This window comes from Syngnathoides biaculeatus, chromosome 16 (assembly GCF_019802595.1).
Source record: "Syngnathoides biaculeatus isolate LvHL_M chromosome 16, ASM1980259v1, whole genome shotgun sequence".
In the NCBI taxonomy this organism is placed as follows: domain Eukaryota; kingdom Metazoa; phylum Chordata; class Actinopteri; order Syngnathiformes; family Syngnathidae; genus Syngnathoides; species Syngnathoides biaculeatus.
Window position 1 is genome coordinate 25,018,608 of NC_084655.1, and position 15,224 is coordinate 25,033,831.

General features: G+C 53.4%; 2 protein-coding genes across 8 annotated transcripts; both read left to right on the forward strand.

Moving 5' to 3' along the window:
• The first annotated feature begins 524 nt into the window (after positions 1 to 524).
• On the forward strand, positions 525 to 8,448 carry si:dkeyp-113d7.10 (uncharacterized). 7 transcript variants are annotated; one of them, XM_061846399.1, is made up of 5 exons: positions 527 to 2,131; positions 2,943 to 3,371; positions 4,131 to 4,285; positions 4,849 to 5,071; positions 7,723 to 7,858. In XM_061846399.1, the coding sequence occupies exons 1-4, from the start codon at positions 1,822 to 1,824 to the stop codon at positions 5,038 to 5,040; spliced, it is 1,086 nt and encodes a 361-aa protein (XP_061702383.1). In that variant the 5' UTR covers positions 527 to 1,821; the 3' UTR covers positions 5,041 to 5,071; positions 7,723 to 7,858. The 7 variants fall into 7 exon arrangements, with proteins under 7 accessions (XP_061702378.1, XP_061702384.1, XP_061702383.1 ...); XM_061846397.1 differs by lacking the exon at positions 7,723 to 7,858 and adding an exon at positions 5,392 to 6,722; XM_061846398.1 differs by lacking the exon at positions 7,723 to 7,858 and adding an exon at positions 6,656 to 6,722 and having other exon boundaries at positions 528 to 2,131.
• Positions 8,449 to 9,414: 966 nt separating this feature from the next.
• Positions 9,415 to 15,166, forward strand: si:dkeyp-113d7.1 (uncharacterized protein LOC407709 homolog). Its single transcript, XM_061845914.1, has 3 exons — positions 9,415 to 9,634; positions 11,308 to 11,831; positions 12,699 to 15,166. Exons 2-3 carry the CDS (start codon positions 11,400 to 11,402, stop codon positions 13,719 to 13,721), a joined length of 1,455 nt encoding a protein of 484 aa, XP_061701898.1. The 5' UTR covers positions 9,415 to 9,634; positions 11,308 to 11,399; the 3' UTR covers positions 13,722 to 15,166.
• Positions 15,167 to 15,224: the final 58 nt, after the last annotated feature.

A 15,224-nucleotide genomic window follows, 5' to 3' on the forward strand; every position in this document is an offset into this window, starting at 1 on the left:
CGCTGTCGTCGCTTTTCCACCGCAGAGAGAGGAAGAGAGGCGCGTCTTCTTCTTCTTCGTCTTCTTTTTCTTTGGCTTTCCTCCTCTTCTCGCGGCCCCCTCTTGTGCTTCGCGACGCAGCTGCCCCCCCGTCGGTCCTCTTCCTCGTCGGTGCGGTCACAGTGTGGCCCGCAACGCAGCAGCGGGACGAACGAGCGAGCGAGCGAGCGAGCGAGTGGGGGAGGGGCGGCGGCGGCGGCGGGGGGGGGGTCGGGTCGTTGAGGAGTGGGGGGGGGTGAGAGAGAACGAGAGAGAGAAAGTGGTACTGATGCTGCAGAAAAGGGGGGAGGGGCGACGGATGCGGAGGGGAGGCGGCTGAGTGCGCATGCGTCCAAAAGCCAGGGACAGCACCCCCACGCGGCAGCGACGGGAGATTTTTTTTTCGCGTGTCAGCTGTGTCCACTCACGCACACACTGAAAGACCCCCAAAAAATGGAGGAGCGAACACTTTTATTTGCAAAGAAGTTCACCAAAAGTATTTGGAAGAGCATGAAAACACCTCCAGTCGGTGTGTCACATTTCTACTTTCCTGTTGCTCGCTATCGAATCAGTTTTCAGTTGGACATGGACACCGTTCGTTAAAGCATAGGAAATATTGGTATATTTACATCCATTTTCTTGGCTGCTTATCCTCACCAGAGTCGCGGGAGTGCCGGAGCCAATCCCAGCGCCAGCGGGGTACCGATCATCGAACGGATGGGCTCGTCGGGTTTGGGTACTTTGCGACTTCTTTGGAAAAACACCAGGGGAACGGTGGACTTCGTGAGGTTGCGGGTTCACATCCGCTCCACGTCCACGACTGGTTTTGTTTCGGCGCGCGACCGGTCCGGGGTCAGCCTCGTGCGTGTCGGCATGCGAGGATAAGGTCAAAAGGGCAAAACGTAGTTTGAAGTTTACACGTCAAAGAAAACACGAGCCACATTGAACGTATTTGTGACAGGATTTAAAATAAATTCAAGAAAACCTCACAATAAAAAAAATAAAGTTTCGCCAGGGTGCGTTGACTTATGCGTGCGAGCGCTGATGTTCTCCGTTTGCGGCCGTTTGAAGGAAGATGCGACACCGGGACCTTTTTGGAGGTCGTCGTCGTCCGTGTAAGTTTCGCGCGTCCGCTTGAGCTCCGACACAAACAAAACCCGGACGCCAAAAAAAAAAAAAAGCACTTTTCAATGGTCTGACTAGCAAAAGGAATCAAAACCATGTATTCATATCGGCAAATGTTTACAATGTTCATACAGTGAGGAAAGTGTTTGATTTTGCAAGTTCTCCCACTTTGAAACGTTGGCGGGATGTGAAGATCGCACCTCATCCCCCAAAATCTAAATCAGTCAATCAATCCATCCATCCCAAAGTCTGGCTCGTGACGCCATGATGGCGACCTTCCACAGTTACCGTAAAGCACGTGGTGGAAGCGCAAGGGGGCGGGCTTTTGCGCGTGGCGCATTTCGCGGGCCCAGGAAAGAAAAATGATCAAATCCGGGCGGGTGCGGCGTCGGCCGGCCTCGCGACGCCCGCCGCGGAGACATTCGGGCGCGTCGGGAGGGCTCCGCGTCGTGCTTGCAGCTCAGCCGGCGCCAAAATGGCGTCCGACGGCGTGGGCGGGAAGTGGAAGTGGAAGCGGGGCGGCGCGCTTCCACTCGCGTCATTACTGTAGAGGCGGAGAGACCCGCCAGAGGACGACGGGCGACCGACGACGACGGCTTCCAGGCGGCCGCCGCAGCAGTGCCAGCGAAGCCCCCCAGCCGACTTCGGGCGGCTGGGGGCGTGACATGAGCCGCTAGCATGAACGGAGCCGTGTACATTCCGTTCTTCCAGGGCCAGCTCGAGTCGGTCCTGGAGCAGGTGGTCCAGCTGGCCGTCCAGGAGATCAGCTCGACGGTCGGCTCCAGCCTCAACGCGCTGCTCCTGGAGGCCGCCGTCCACGAGCGGGAGAACCGGCGGCTGCGCCTGCGCCTGCAGGCGTGCGAGACCCGCCGGGCTCGCGGCGACGACAGCCCGGACGACGCGGCCGGGACCAAACCCGAGCGGCCGAGCCAGCAGCCCCGCGCGCCCACCGACGGCCGCCGCCTGGAGCAGAGGGGCCGAGTCGTGGGTAGGCGAGCGGCGGTTACACAACGCGGCGGTCGGCGCCCCCTTACGTAACGAGGAGGCTCGCGGACCGGGGGGGGGGGAAGCCTGCCCCAAGATGGCGGAGGCCGACGCGCGTAGCGGGTGGCGGCGACGTGGCAAAGGTCAGAAGCCTCTCCCCCCCCCCCCCCCCTTGGTGGGGGGGTGGAGGGGACTATGGGCTCAGGTCAGGTCAGGTCGCTCCGTGTCACTTGTCCGAACCGAACCGAACCGATTTGGGCTTTCAGCAGCTGCTGTTTGGCCGCAACGCACACCGCCATTTGCTTGTTGTACTCCGTGTTTTGTTGCGGACTCTTCTCGCGACCAAGTCCCAATTTTGCTTTTTCAAGATTGCAATCTCACTCCTGTAACAAAAGCTTGGATTCCACAACACCGCATCCCGTTTTTGTTAGCTCAAATACGACTCGCTGCCGTGGCGACTGGATTATAAAAACGAAAATGGGCACAAAAAACCCCCCCAAAATGCGTGTTGGTGGTTCGTCGTTTTGTGTAAACATGTGATCAGAGCAGTTTTACTGTTGAAAATGTTGCTGTATGCCGTCGGAAATCGATGAACAAAGACAGATTATTTATTATTATCATTTGTCCAATAGTTTTCCTCGACTCTGATCCCAACCCCCCCGTGGGTCGTGGGTCTGAAATAAGAAATATTGAAGCGAGAAAGATAAAAGTCCCCACGTAAAGTCGTCCGGCGCTCGCGCGTCTCCTATTGGCTGAATGGCACCCCCGAGGTTGTCAAATCTTTGTTGTGTGTTTTTGTGCCGCGCGGCCCTCAGAGCAGCTGAAGTGCGCCGTGGAGCGGGTCCTGCACTCGGCTCTGTGCCAGCTCAAGAAGATGGTGGAAGCGTCCTTCGACGACCTCCTGCTGGAGATCACCCAGAAGGAGTGCGAGAGGCAGCGGCTGCAGGCCCGACTGGACCGCCGGCGGGTCGCCGCTCGACGCGAGGCGCGGGACGAGGCGGGCGAGGACGGAACGGGGGCCGTCGCCGACGAGGAGGACGCGGCGGCGTCCGGACACCAGTGGTGCGCGGACGTCTGGGAGGTCAAAGGGTCGCCCGGAGGGGGCGGGGAAAGCGAGGCGCCCGCGCTGAGCCTGGGGTCGCCCCCGCCGCCGGAGCCCCGCTGGACGCCTCTGGAGGACATGGACGTCCTCTCGCCCGACCGAGATGCCGGGCCGCCGCCCGCGTCTCCGCTGAACCCCTCAGGTGAGCCTTGATGCAATCTTTCAACAACCGCAAACGTCGATATTCGGGGGACGCTAAACGGGAGAATCGAAGCAGAACCGCGTGCGGGCCCGGAAGAGTCGAGGTACGAGCGCCGCGCGTTGCCGGCGTACGGCGGCCAGTGAGCCCATTGCTGCAAAAACAGGCTTTGATTGGATCGGTTTTTGTTTTTGTTTTTTTTTCCCCACTCCCAGCTGACGGCAAGCGAAACCCAAAAGAAAGAAAGAAAGAAAGAAAGACAATCGCAACTGGTGTCTGTCGAACGTCGGGTTCCCAAACCCTTTTTTCGAAAAAAACTATTTGCCCCGTCTGCTGGCTTTGCTCAGTAACAAAGTTGTTCATGCTCGCGCCACCCCCCACCCCCCATTTGAAAACCACTCTCTTCAGGAAAGGCTGCCGATCGTAATGCTAACGAATGACGCAGAAGGCCACAGACGGGCTAACGAAAAGCATCCACGTACGGTTGAAGCGACGGACATTTGAACACAAACGGCGGCGCAACGCATCGACGGACGACGTACATTGTTTCTCCTTGATTTTGAATTTTAGAGTAGCTTCGTCCGTGTCCCGATTTCCGGTTTTATACCACAGCAGAAGGAACCGCAATGAATTTGGCGACGCCGTTGAATCCTTGAACGCGTTACGTCGTCGTTGGAAAACAGGACAAAACCCCCTGTTGGGGTCTGACGATGTTCCGACGGGGTTTTGTCTGCTTGTTTTGCGGCCATCGCATCCCAACAGGAAGCGGGGGCGCCGGCTCGTCCGCCTCCATGCTGCAGCGCCTGCTGACCGCCTCCCAGCTGCCGGACGACCACGCGGGCGCCGCCCACGAGAAGCCGCGGGAGGACGAGGAGGGCGAGGGCGAGGAGGAAGAAGAGGACGGGCCGGGCAAGAAGGTACCGACGCGCTTTGGCACCGTGCGAGACGCGGTCGCGCTTGTCTGTCTGTTCTTTTTCGTACGTTTGCCGTTTCGAGCTCAAAACCACTGCCAGATTTTTCCTGGTCGAATTTCGGGCTCCGACGGAAAATGCGCGTTTGCGTGAGCCGCGTCGAGAGAAATTCGGCGGCTCGCCGTCGTTCTGTTGGAACGTTTCAAAGACGGCTCGATTGAAAGTACAACGTTTGCGTTGACCTTGAAAACGGATGGAAAGACACCCATCATCGGTCAATCTCAATTTGGAGCTCCCGCAAGTCCGTCTTTCTTCTGCTTTCAAACGGTCGCCGCCGTCGACTGAGCGGCCAAAAGTCGGATGAGAACGTCTGGCACTCAAACGCGACGTTATCGCGGGCGCGTTCCTCAGCCGGTCGAAAAAATTCGGCAGGATTCTTGACAAAAAAAAAAGCCCCAAATTTCTCGGCGAAGCTTTGAAAGTTTTTCATACTCGCGATGAAGCCCGAAATGCAAATCTGACAAACGGGGCACTTGCTGGCGTTTGACTTCCTGTGTGTGCGCGCGCAGGCCAAGAGACGCAAGGTCCGGTCCGAGTGCGAGGATTGCGGCCGCGGGTTCGGTCGGGCGCCGCCGCTCAAAGCTCGTGGCCCGACTCGCGGCGACGAGGACGTGTCGCCGCGACGGTGTTCGCGCTGCGGCCGCCGCTTCTCCTCGGCGAGGCGCCTCCGCGGCCGCTCGCGAGCCCAGCACCGTTCGTGAGCCCCCCCCAGGAGACCGACGCCGCTTAACGGTACGCCGCTTCTTTGTGAGGAGAGTCAAATATGGCAAAAAGGAAAGAAAAATACTTTTGCTCCATCCATCATCAATCGCAATTTTACAAAACTCCATTGCTGGACAAACGAGCACAACAATTGGAATCGCAACTGATTGAAAAGAAGGAGGGCAGGCCTTATTCGACGACGCGTCGTCGTCTTCAAAATTCGGGTGGGTGGGCCGCAGGCATCCATTTTTACGCGTCAAGCTGTTTCTTTTACACTCCCAGTTGAAGTTGACCGTAAACGTTGTATCTTTTCATCTAATGGTTGATTTTTTTTTTTTTTTTGGTTGAAGAAGCGTCTCCATTTTATCAAAGGAACGCCAGCTCACTCGACGCTAACCCAAGACCGGATACATTGATTGATTTTTATCTGGATTGATTTCAAGTCATCCGAAAGGTGAACGCCCGCTCGTTCTCTTTTGATGTCGGCAATGGAACGAACAAACAACTTGCGGCTCTTTGTTTTCCAAAGAGCCAAAGTGTGCTTGCTTCAGCAGATTTTGTCACTTCTGGTACAAGTTTCCCTGTGAAAATTCAACATTTGAGATTTCAAAGCCAAAATGTTCTATCGAGCCACACACAAAAGTCTTAATCATCTTTCTTATCATTCATTTCATGGACGGTTTCGCTGACATGAGTGCAGATGTGATGTTAATCGTGATCAGTGTTGCAAAACAATTTTTCATTTTCATTTGCTCTGTCAGTTGTAGTCACCGCATTTGGAATGATTCGCTCATCCCCCCCCCCCCAAAAAAAAAAAAAAAAATAAAAAAAAAGTCTTCAAAATGTCCAATTCAGTGGGTTTGCTGGACCACGCCGATGGCAAAACTTGATGATCGTGGATGGCAGCAAAGCTTCCTGGACAGGAAGTGACGGAGGAGCATTTCCCGCTTGTTTCTGCTTTTCCGCAAATGCGTCGCGTCGGTCACGCGAGCGACGACGATTACGGAAGGGTCTGGGACAGGTCGCCGAGGAGCTGGACATTCCGGGCGTTCCGCCGGTCTCTCAGGATTGTTGTTGTTTTTCCCGCTTTGTGTTCCACTGGCAAATGTTTCCCGTGACTTCCTGGCGTTCCGCCTCGCACGCCGCTTTTGTTACCTCAGTCACATTTTGAGCCGTCGACGGATGTTTGGAGAACAAACTTTTTGACAATTATTTATTCTGTTGTATGTATAAATATTGCATATGGATTTTAAGGCCTATATGTGAAAAGAGGTGCAGTACTTATATTGTCCACGTGAGGGCGTAAGCACGTTCGTGATCTCACGCGGATGTGACGTGACAATGAGACAATTTCCTCAATTAAGCGATGACGCCGTTTCTCACTGACAATCCTGGAAGTGTCGTCATCAAAAAAAAAAACAAAAAAACATGGGAACCCACATTTCTTTTTTTTTTTTTTTTTTCAATTCAGTACTGTAGTTAAATAAAATCAAGCTAAATGTTGCTTTTTACCTGCATTTTTTTTTTTTTTTTTTTGGGTGTGTTGATACTGTTATGAAACCAGATGTTTACATTCAATGTGCAAAAAACATTTCATTTTTTTTCTGACTAAAGGTCTCGTGTTTCACGTCACGTTTCGTTAAATGCCGCAACGATGAGAGAGAGAACTTGATACGAGCCTCTTTGAAGACAAAAGACACTTCCTCAGTACGGAGTCGCATTTGGTTTGAAGTGCGCGACTCGGGTCAAAGGTTCTGACGGTACTCTGCCGGAATCCTGGCCCCATTCCTCCTGACCGGACTGCTGGGACTGAGTCAGGCTTGTGACTCGCCTCTTCAGATGTGCCCACAAATTGGCGTCAGGGCCACTCCATTGACTTTGTCATCCTCAGGGCACACGTTGAAGCATTTTGGCGGTACGCTTCGGGTCACCTCCCATTTGGAAAGACCCGTTTGCGCCCAAGTTTGAGCTTCTCGAGACGTTGCTTTCACATCTCCGTGTAACGTTCTCTCTTCGTGATGCTTGACGGCTGGACGTTCCCTTGACGTTTATTCCAATTTTTTTTGTATGAACACACGAACGTGGCCCCTTCAAGCATCTGGAAATTTCACCCAAGGATGAGCCAGATTTGTGGCGCTCCACGGATTCTTTCTTTCTTTTGCTTATCTCGTGGTTTCAAACAAGGATGCAGAATGTTGTCAGTTAACCTATCAGGACCTTCCAAAGCCACGAGCTCGTTCATTCTCCAAGAAAATATGAAATTGTCTCTCTTGATTGTGTGGCATTTGCCAAAATGAAATCATTTTGGCCATCGACGAGAGGTTTAGTCTGATTTGACTTCAGACAGTGAAACAAAAAAAAATGAAATGTATAGAAACGTTTGGCTTGATGGGCACATGATCCACTTGGTTGACGTTTGTGAATTTCTCTCATAAAACTGAAAAAAAAAAAAAAAAAGTGGCTTTTCGATAATGTTCTTTGTATCATGAAGCAATTTGGTGACTTACCAAATATGTTTGTGACTCTGTAAGCTTTCTTGTTGTGTCAAGAAGGAAAGGCCAATAAAGCCGACTGCACTTGGGCTGACTCGGCTTGGGAAAACCACGCACTGAATCCGACCCCTCCCCCGCCCGGCCCGCACAAAGTTTCCGGGTTTTCTTTTTTGTTTTGTTTTTCTGCAGCGGGAGGAACCCGACCCGAGAGAGGAAGAATATCACCTTCGCCGTCTTCGACAAAATCCAGCAAAGCGTAAAATACGCCGAGGACGCCATCTTGAAATGAATGTTTGCGAGCGCTTTTTTCGTCCGAAGGAGGCGACTCATTGCGCAGATGTTGTTTGTCTTGTGCTGGATTTGGACTTGATGGCGGTTCTCATTTGCCTGAGCTTGTCTCGTAAGATTTGACAAATGCTCACGCGTGCGCCCGTCTTAACCTTTTCAAACGTTAACCTCGCGTGACCGACATTCTTCATCGAAGTTGTTTCATTGGGAAAAGGTTGCAAAAGACGCGAGTCGCCCACAGCGTATTGATGTGATGTTAAATTGGAACTCTCGACATTGGATGGGGTCGGGGGGGGGGGGGGGCAAACATTGCAACTCAGTAGATGGGTTTTTTGTTTTTGTCCAAGCAACGGAACGTTTCTTGTGATTGTGTGAGTTGTAATCTTATTTGACTTCATGTTGGACGCACAACAAAACTTGTTTGCTTTTGTTGACGCTAAAGGGAAGAAACGGCGCGCGCACGCAAATGGGATTCACGGTGCGTATGATATGTCGAATGGCTGAAATGTTTTGTTGTTGGACGCAAAAAATTTTGATACACTTTTTGTATATGAATTGTGATCATTGATGTAAACGTTTCAATGTTTTAGTTTTGATCAAGAACATCAATAAATGTTGTTAAACTCCTCTCACGCGCGCGAATGATGCAAAGGTTCAAAAGTTTACGGTCGACCGTGAGCGACGCTTGGCTAGCAACGCTGGGGGGGGGGGGGGGGGGGCTAGCATCACGGTGGGGAAATGAAGGGACAGGACAGCACCAAGTTTCCAAATAACGTACACTTCATGTGCGAAAGGGCTTCAATTACCTAAAATACAGAATTACATATAAAACAATGAATTGTACATTTATCATTCAATCCAAAAATCTAGTCCCTGACCAGATCAAAAACAATCTGGTTTTACTAGAATTCCTAAAGGGGGGCTGGAAAGGCAACCCGTCACTCCCAGCAAACAATTTGGGTTGAATCCGCTTCGACTTTGTCGGATGTTGAAGGCTCTGCGAGAAACTGCAAACATTTTGCATGAAATCTGAAAATCAACCGGAGCGACGTGTCAACGTTGTCCCGCTCATGAAAGCTTTGGTGGAGGTTTGTGAACTTTCCAGGAGGGGGCAACTTCCGCACTTTGGGGTGCCTTTCGGGCTATTTTGCTCAAGGGCACCACAGCCCCGAGTCGGGGTCTCGGCCCTCGGCGGCGGCGGGTGACGAGCTCCACCGTGTATTGACCCATCCGCCGAATTATTTGCTCCAAGTTCTCTTCATTCTCCGGCCCACTGATGATGAGCCTGAGAAGTCATATTTGGAGCCGATATTCAGCTACTGTAAAAGTCGATTTAATACGATTGCGCTGAGGTGTTTTTTTGTAATTTTATTTTCTTATGCGCAATATTACATTACGGTGACTCTCAAGGATAAGAAATGTCACTTCCGCAAGTCAAAGTACATTTGTTGTCATGACGACGGGTGGCTGGAGCGCCTCCATCACACCGAGTTCAACTTTAACCTCGTGTGCTGACGTCACGACGCGGCGCAAGATCAGTATCGATAAGGTGTCATGTGACCGCGGCGAAAGTGGCGGTTACCATGGTTACCATGGTGCCTGACTCGCCGGACGGAGGCCAACCGGGAAGGAAGAGAGAAAACGGCGAGGAGGAGGAGGAGAAAAGAGGAGGAGAAAAGAGGAGGAGGAGGAGGGAGGAATTCGCCACTGTTCGAGGGGAGGAGAGGCCGAGGTGGACGTGGCGGGTCCGCCGGAGTTGGCCTCAAGTCGCGGCCAGTGGAGCCGAAGCAGCCATGACGCGCGACGCCCGCAGGTAAGGAGCCGCCGCCGCCGCCGCCGCCTCGACAGGCCGCCAGCGGGCCCCCGTAGCCGGCCTGCTGCCGGTAGGCCTCCGCCGTCATCTGACGCGCTTTGGCCGCCCACTCGGCGTGTTTGACGCGACAATAAGCTCTTCCGAGGCCGACCGGGGTGCCCCCCACCCCCTTCGTTGGGCGCGCTCCTTCCCGCTCCCGCTCGCCACTTTCTCCGGGATGCTAAGTCGAGCTGAGAGTTAGCCTAGCTTGCCGTAGTTTAGCATCCAAACAAGATGGCCACCGGCGGAGCCGCTTACTACTTTGTGCCGCTCTCATTGTGCTCGGCCAAAGACGCTCTTTGCCTCCGCTTCTTCCATTTTGTCGCCTCGGGTAAAAATGTTCCCAAGCGTGTGGCGAGAAGGTTTTCTAAAGAGTGTCACACGGTCCGAGTGCTCGAAGCAGAGCGCCGCCATGTTCTGCCGCTCAGCTCAAGGCCGCATTCCGGCACTCGCTCGACGGATTCGCGTGGCGGCTTTTTGGACGACAAGTCGAAGGCCGACTTGACAGCTGCTCCTTCTCCTTCGAGCGGCGGCGAAAAATCGAAACGTATTTGGCACTTTTTGTGAAACGCCCCGCGGCGTCCGATGGAGTTGTCAAGTCTTTCATTGAATGTATTTGCTACTGGTAGTGTCGGGTTGCGAGACGGCACGAACTGAGATCAAGACTGGCCCGTGACCAACTTAAGACCAAAACCTTGCTGATGCCACACCGTGACGAGACCAAGACAGTGAAAAGCCATCTTAAAAACCACGACAACCTTGTTTTTTTTTTTTGTTTTTTTTTTTTTTTCAAAATACATTTAACAGTCACAAAGCTTTCTGTCATTATGCTGGCAGAGTATCAGTAATAAAAGAATGTTTTTGATTTTTTTTTTTTAAAATCAACTGCTTCTCCTTAACACATCAATGTCCATTATCCAAGCTGCTCATCCTCACTAGAGTCGCAGGAGTGCCGGAGCCAATCCCAGCTAACATGGGGCGACAGTCCGGAGCAGGACACATATCGACGCCATTACTGAGCGCCGCCTGTCCCAAAGTCAGGCGTGTGTACCGCTGCAGCGACAGTGACCCACGTCAATTAAATCTCGGTCCGATTCAATTGAAAATCCCAAATTCGGCCAGCCTGAGACAAGAAAACGAGTTTCGTGAGTCGAGTCCGAGACTGGACTTACACTTTGTGAATGCGCTATTGAGACCAACCAGACTGTTCCAACTCTCGTTCTTAGTGGCACTCGAGCGTTAACTCACACAAGTTTGGGTACATCTTGAAAAATTAATTAATTGTGTGACAGTCCCATGAGTGATGCTACAGACTGTCTATTCTTCTTTTTCTTCTGCGTTTGGGAGGAGTCTTGTGGTATTAAAAAAAAAAAAAAAAAAAAAGACTACAATCCAAAAACATCTTCAAATTGAAGTCAAATGTAATTTGTAATAATTCAGTATATCCTCTATCTTTGGTCCCCCCTGTGCCCCCCTCCTGCTGGCCGGCAAGTTTCACTTCACGCATGGGCTGAATTCATCCTACTAAATATCGGGACGTTGCCCTCGTCAGCACGTCGCCGTCGTTTTGTCGCTCATGTGGCTCTTGCACGTCCCTCCCGCCGCTAACTGTTCGGTACGCGTGCTGTGCGCAGGCCGGTCCCGGTACAGCGCCGGCGCTGACGACGTCTGGTCGGCGGACGGAAGCGGCCGGCCTCGGAGGTCCCGGGGGCGGGGGCGCCTCACCATGACCGACTTGGAGGCCGAGTGTTTGAGTCTGAGCCTGGCCTCGGAGGGCGGCTCGCCTCCGGCCCCCCTGGACCCGGGCGGCCCCCCCTCGCTGGCCCTCCTCTCGGCGGACGGTCCGGCGCCCACGCTCTGCTCCCTGGCGGCGGAGGTGGCCGAGCCGCTCGTCATGCTGCCGTGCGTCAAGAGCGAGCCCGAGGACCTGGAGGACCTGGAGCGCCTGGAGCCCATCCGCACGGTGGACCTGTCGGAGATCCAGCCGCTGTCCACCGCCGAGCTGGGCCGCGAGCAGATCAAGATGGAGATCAGCGGCCTGGACTACATCAAGGCGGAGCACCACCTGGAGCACCACCTGGACCCCTTCCGGCACGCCGACGACATGGACTACAAGTCGCACTACGAGACCAGCTGTGTGTTTGACTACATCTCCCAGGTACGCAGTCGTACGGCTCACCCAAGATGTGGTGCTCTGTTTATCGGGGGGGGGGGGGGTTAAGAGTGAACCCAAAGGTCTTCAATCGGAGCGTCATTGCGACTGCTGAATGGCAATGTTTGATTCTGGAGAGAGCAATTTGGATTTTCCGGGCCGATAATGGTTTCTTTGCTGTATCTGGATACCAAATTCTGTTACTATAAAAGTGAAAATAGCGACAATGAAAATTTATTCAACTGCTTTCTAGATTTGCAAAATGTCAGACATTAGTTGATTAGTTAAAGTCGGGGGGGGGGGGGGGGGGGGGCACTCAGCCGCTTGACTCAGGAAATTCAATTGAATATTCGACAATGAAATAAATATCTCTGTAAAACTTTTGCCGGTAAATCATTCTCCAAAATTTCAAACAAACTTGCTAATCGTGGCCCAAGAAGAAAAAGTGCCGCCGTGCGTTCTCAGCGTCGGCCACAAAATCTAAAAAGTATCCTGACTTTTGCCCAGTTTTGAATTCATCGCTTAAAATGCCAAATACGCTGTGGTGATCCCTAACGGGACAAGCCGAAAGGAAAAGAAGATCATTTCAAATGAATCAATAAGCAGTTAGTCAATAAAATAATTGATTCTGGTATTAAGAATCCATGAGACTGAATGTACTTGGGGAGGGACGGGGGGGGGGGGGGGGATAAAAATGGTGAAGGACTGTCTAATGCAAAGGCTTTGCGTGCCGTATTTCGGCCTCGTCGCAACGGGACCACGTCGACCGCAGTCAATGTTGTGAATGTCGCAGGCGAAAAAGTTGACGAAGCGTGCGCGCTGGCAAGTTTTGCTTCCTGACCGGTTTGACCAAAGTGGGCCTGTTTGCGGCAGGTGAGCGACACGCTGGACTACATCAAGTCGGACCACCACGTGGACCTGCAGTGTTACTACGCCGCGGAGCTGGGCGAGGCGGACGCAGCCGCGGCGAATCCGCCACCTGCGCACAACGCTCTGGAGTCCATCCACATGGCCGAGCTGCGCAGCGAGCTCAACAAGTTGCGACCCGACTCGCTGCTGCTACTGGACGGGATGGCCAAGCCCGAAGCCGACTTCCCGTACCAGGCGGCGGCCCAGGAGGGCAAAGCGGCGGCGGCGGCGGCCTCGGCCTCGGCCAAGAGCCCGACGGTGAGGAAGCCGCGCAACATGCAGGGCGAGAAGCCCTTCTCGTGCACGCAGTGCGGCAAAAACTTCAGCACGCTGGGCAACCTGAAGACGCACCAGCGCATCCACACGGGCGAGCGGCCGTACTCGTGCGCGCAGTGCGGCAAGAGCTTCGGCCAGGCCGGCAACCTCAAGCGCCACCAACTCATCCACACGGGCCAGAAGCCCTACGTGTGCGCCCACTGCCCCAAAGGCTTCACCAAGGCCGACGACCTGCGGGCCCACCAGCGGCTGCACACGGGCGAGCGGCCCTTCGCCTGCCAGGTCTGCGCCAAAACCTTCGGCCAGGCCAAGGAGCTCAAGGCCCACCGGCTGAGCCACGCCGGCGAGCGGCCCTTCCGCTGCCCGCACTGCGGCAAGAGCTTCGGCAAGGAGGCGGCGTACCGCGACCACCTGCGCGCGCACGACGCCCAGGCCAAGCCCTTCGCCTGCTCGCACTGCGCCAAGACTTTCGGCAACGCCGCCGTCCTCAAGACCCACGAGAAGATCCACTCGGGCGAGCGGCCCTTCGGCTGCGTGCAGTGCGGCAAAAGCTTCGGGCGCCTCGGGCACCTCAAGGCGCACCAGCACGTGCACACGGGCGAGCGGCCGCACGCCTGCGCGCGCTGCGGCAAGACCTTCAGCCAGTCGGGCCACCTCAAGGCGCACCAGCAGATCCACAAGCGGGAGCGCGCCGACGCCGAGGCCCGCTAGAGGGGCGGCGCCGGCCTTGTTTTTTTGTTTTGTTACACACTTATAGCCACCTCTTCGGTTCCGTCTCGTCGCCTTTCCCGTCGTCGTGTCCGCGACTCTTTTTGCGTTGATGTCTGTCTGTGAAGGCCCTCGGAGCGTTCGTACCTCATCCTCGCTATCCAGCGCCAGGTCCGTGTACTAGTACGTCAGGTGGGAGCAAATTGCCAAAATGAGCCAGCCATTGACAACAAAAAAAAAAGAGGCAAATTGTGTCGAGATGCCAAAAGAAGTGAAGCGCCGATGGGCTTTTTTGCAGCCTTCTTACGCTGAGTGTTAACAAAACAAATTTTGTGTTCATCAAAAGGAGACAAATGTTACGGCGGAACCTCCACTTGTGGATATTTAGTCGGTTGACAAAGTTTCCCGCAAAACTGAGAGCAACGACACAACGTCTGCTTCAAATGAAAAAACGAAGACAATTTTTCATGCTAAAATGACAAAAGCGTGCACAGCACCCAACGTTTGCCTTTCGGGTCACCGTGGCGACCGCCAGCCCCCTTTACCGTGCAGACGTTGCACCTTTAATCGGATCGTCGACAATCAATGATCAAATTCATGGACAAGTATTTTGCTGTTTGGAGACCCTCTGGAGTTAAACCCCCCCCCCCCCCAATTCACCACCACTTCGAAAGCAGGTCAGTTATCTTTGTTTTGTCCAAGGAAGCTTTTTCCAAACATCAGCTTTTACTTTGAAAGAGCAAAATTCCAGATTTTTGCCGATATTCAGACACGGATTGGACATGGAAGCATTTTCTGTATCTCGTCGATGCGCACTCTGCAATTTGATATCTTTACGGGCAGAACGATTGGGGGGGGGGGGGGGTCGGTATTCCTTTTAAGACAGTCCTACGAGCGCGCTGACTCATCTTGCCGCATACTAGTACGTGGCCTTCGGCTGGATATCTGCGACGTAGGAAGAGCGCTCGAGCGGAATTCGCCAACAAGCGACCAATCGTGCGGCGTCACGTGCGCGTCTGTCTACTTTTATATATATTTATACGCACTTGTTGTATACATGCAGTGGAGCATTTGGATGGAAGAATGTGGGAAATTTCCATTTCCAAAGGACATTCGCTTCTCGAGATTTCAACTTGTTTACACGGCTGACGTCGGTCGTCATGACGACGACAACATTCCAAGCGTTTCCTCCTCCGACGTTTGTTTGCGAGCGAGTCGGCGCCCCCCGCAGGCCGATCGGAGCTTTCTCCTCTGTCGTGGCGAAAGCCCGATTGCGCTCTTTGCTTTTTGTCTTTTTCGAAGATTGCAGGTTAATCGTCTTTTCTTCTGCTTCTGTTTTTATCTTCTTATGACGCTCGCAGGTTTTGTATCTGTCTTTTACGGTCACATGACTGACTGAAACAAAACCATTTCTTGTACTGCCAATCCAATATAAAAAGTCAAACTTTCTTTGTGTCTTTGCACCCGTACGCTCGGCTGAGATTCCACGCGACCGACTTGAAAACG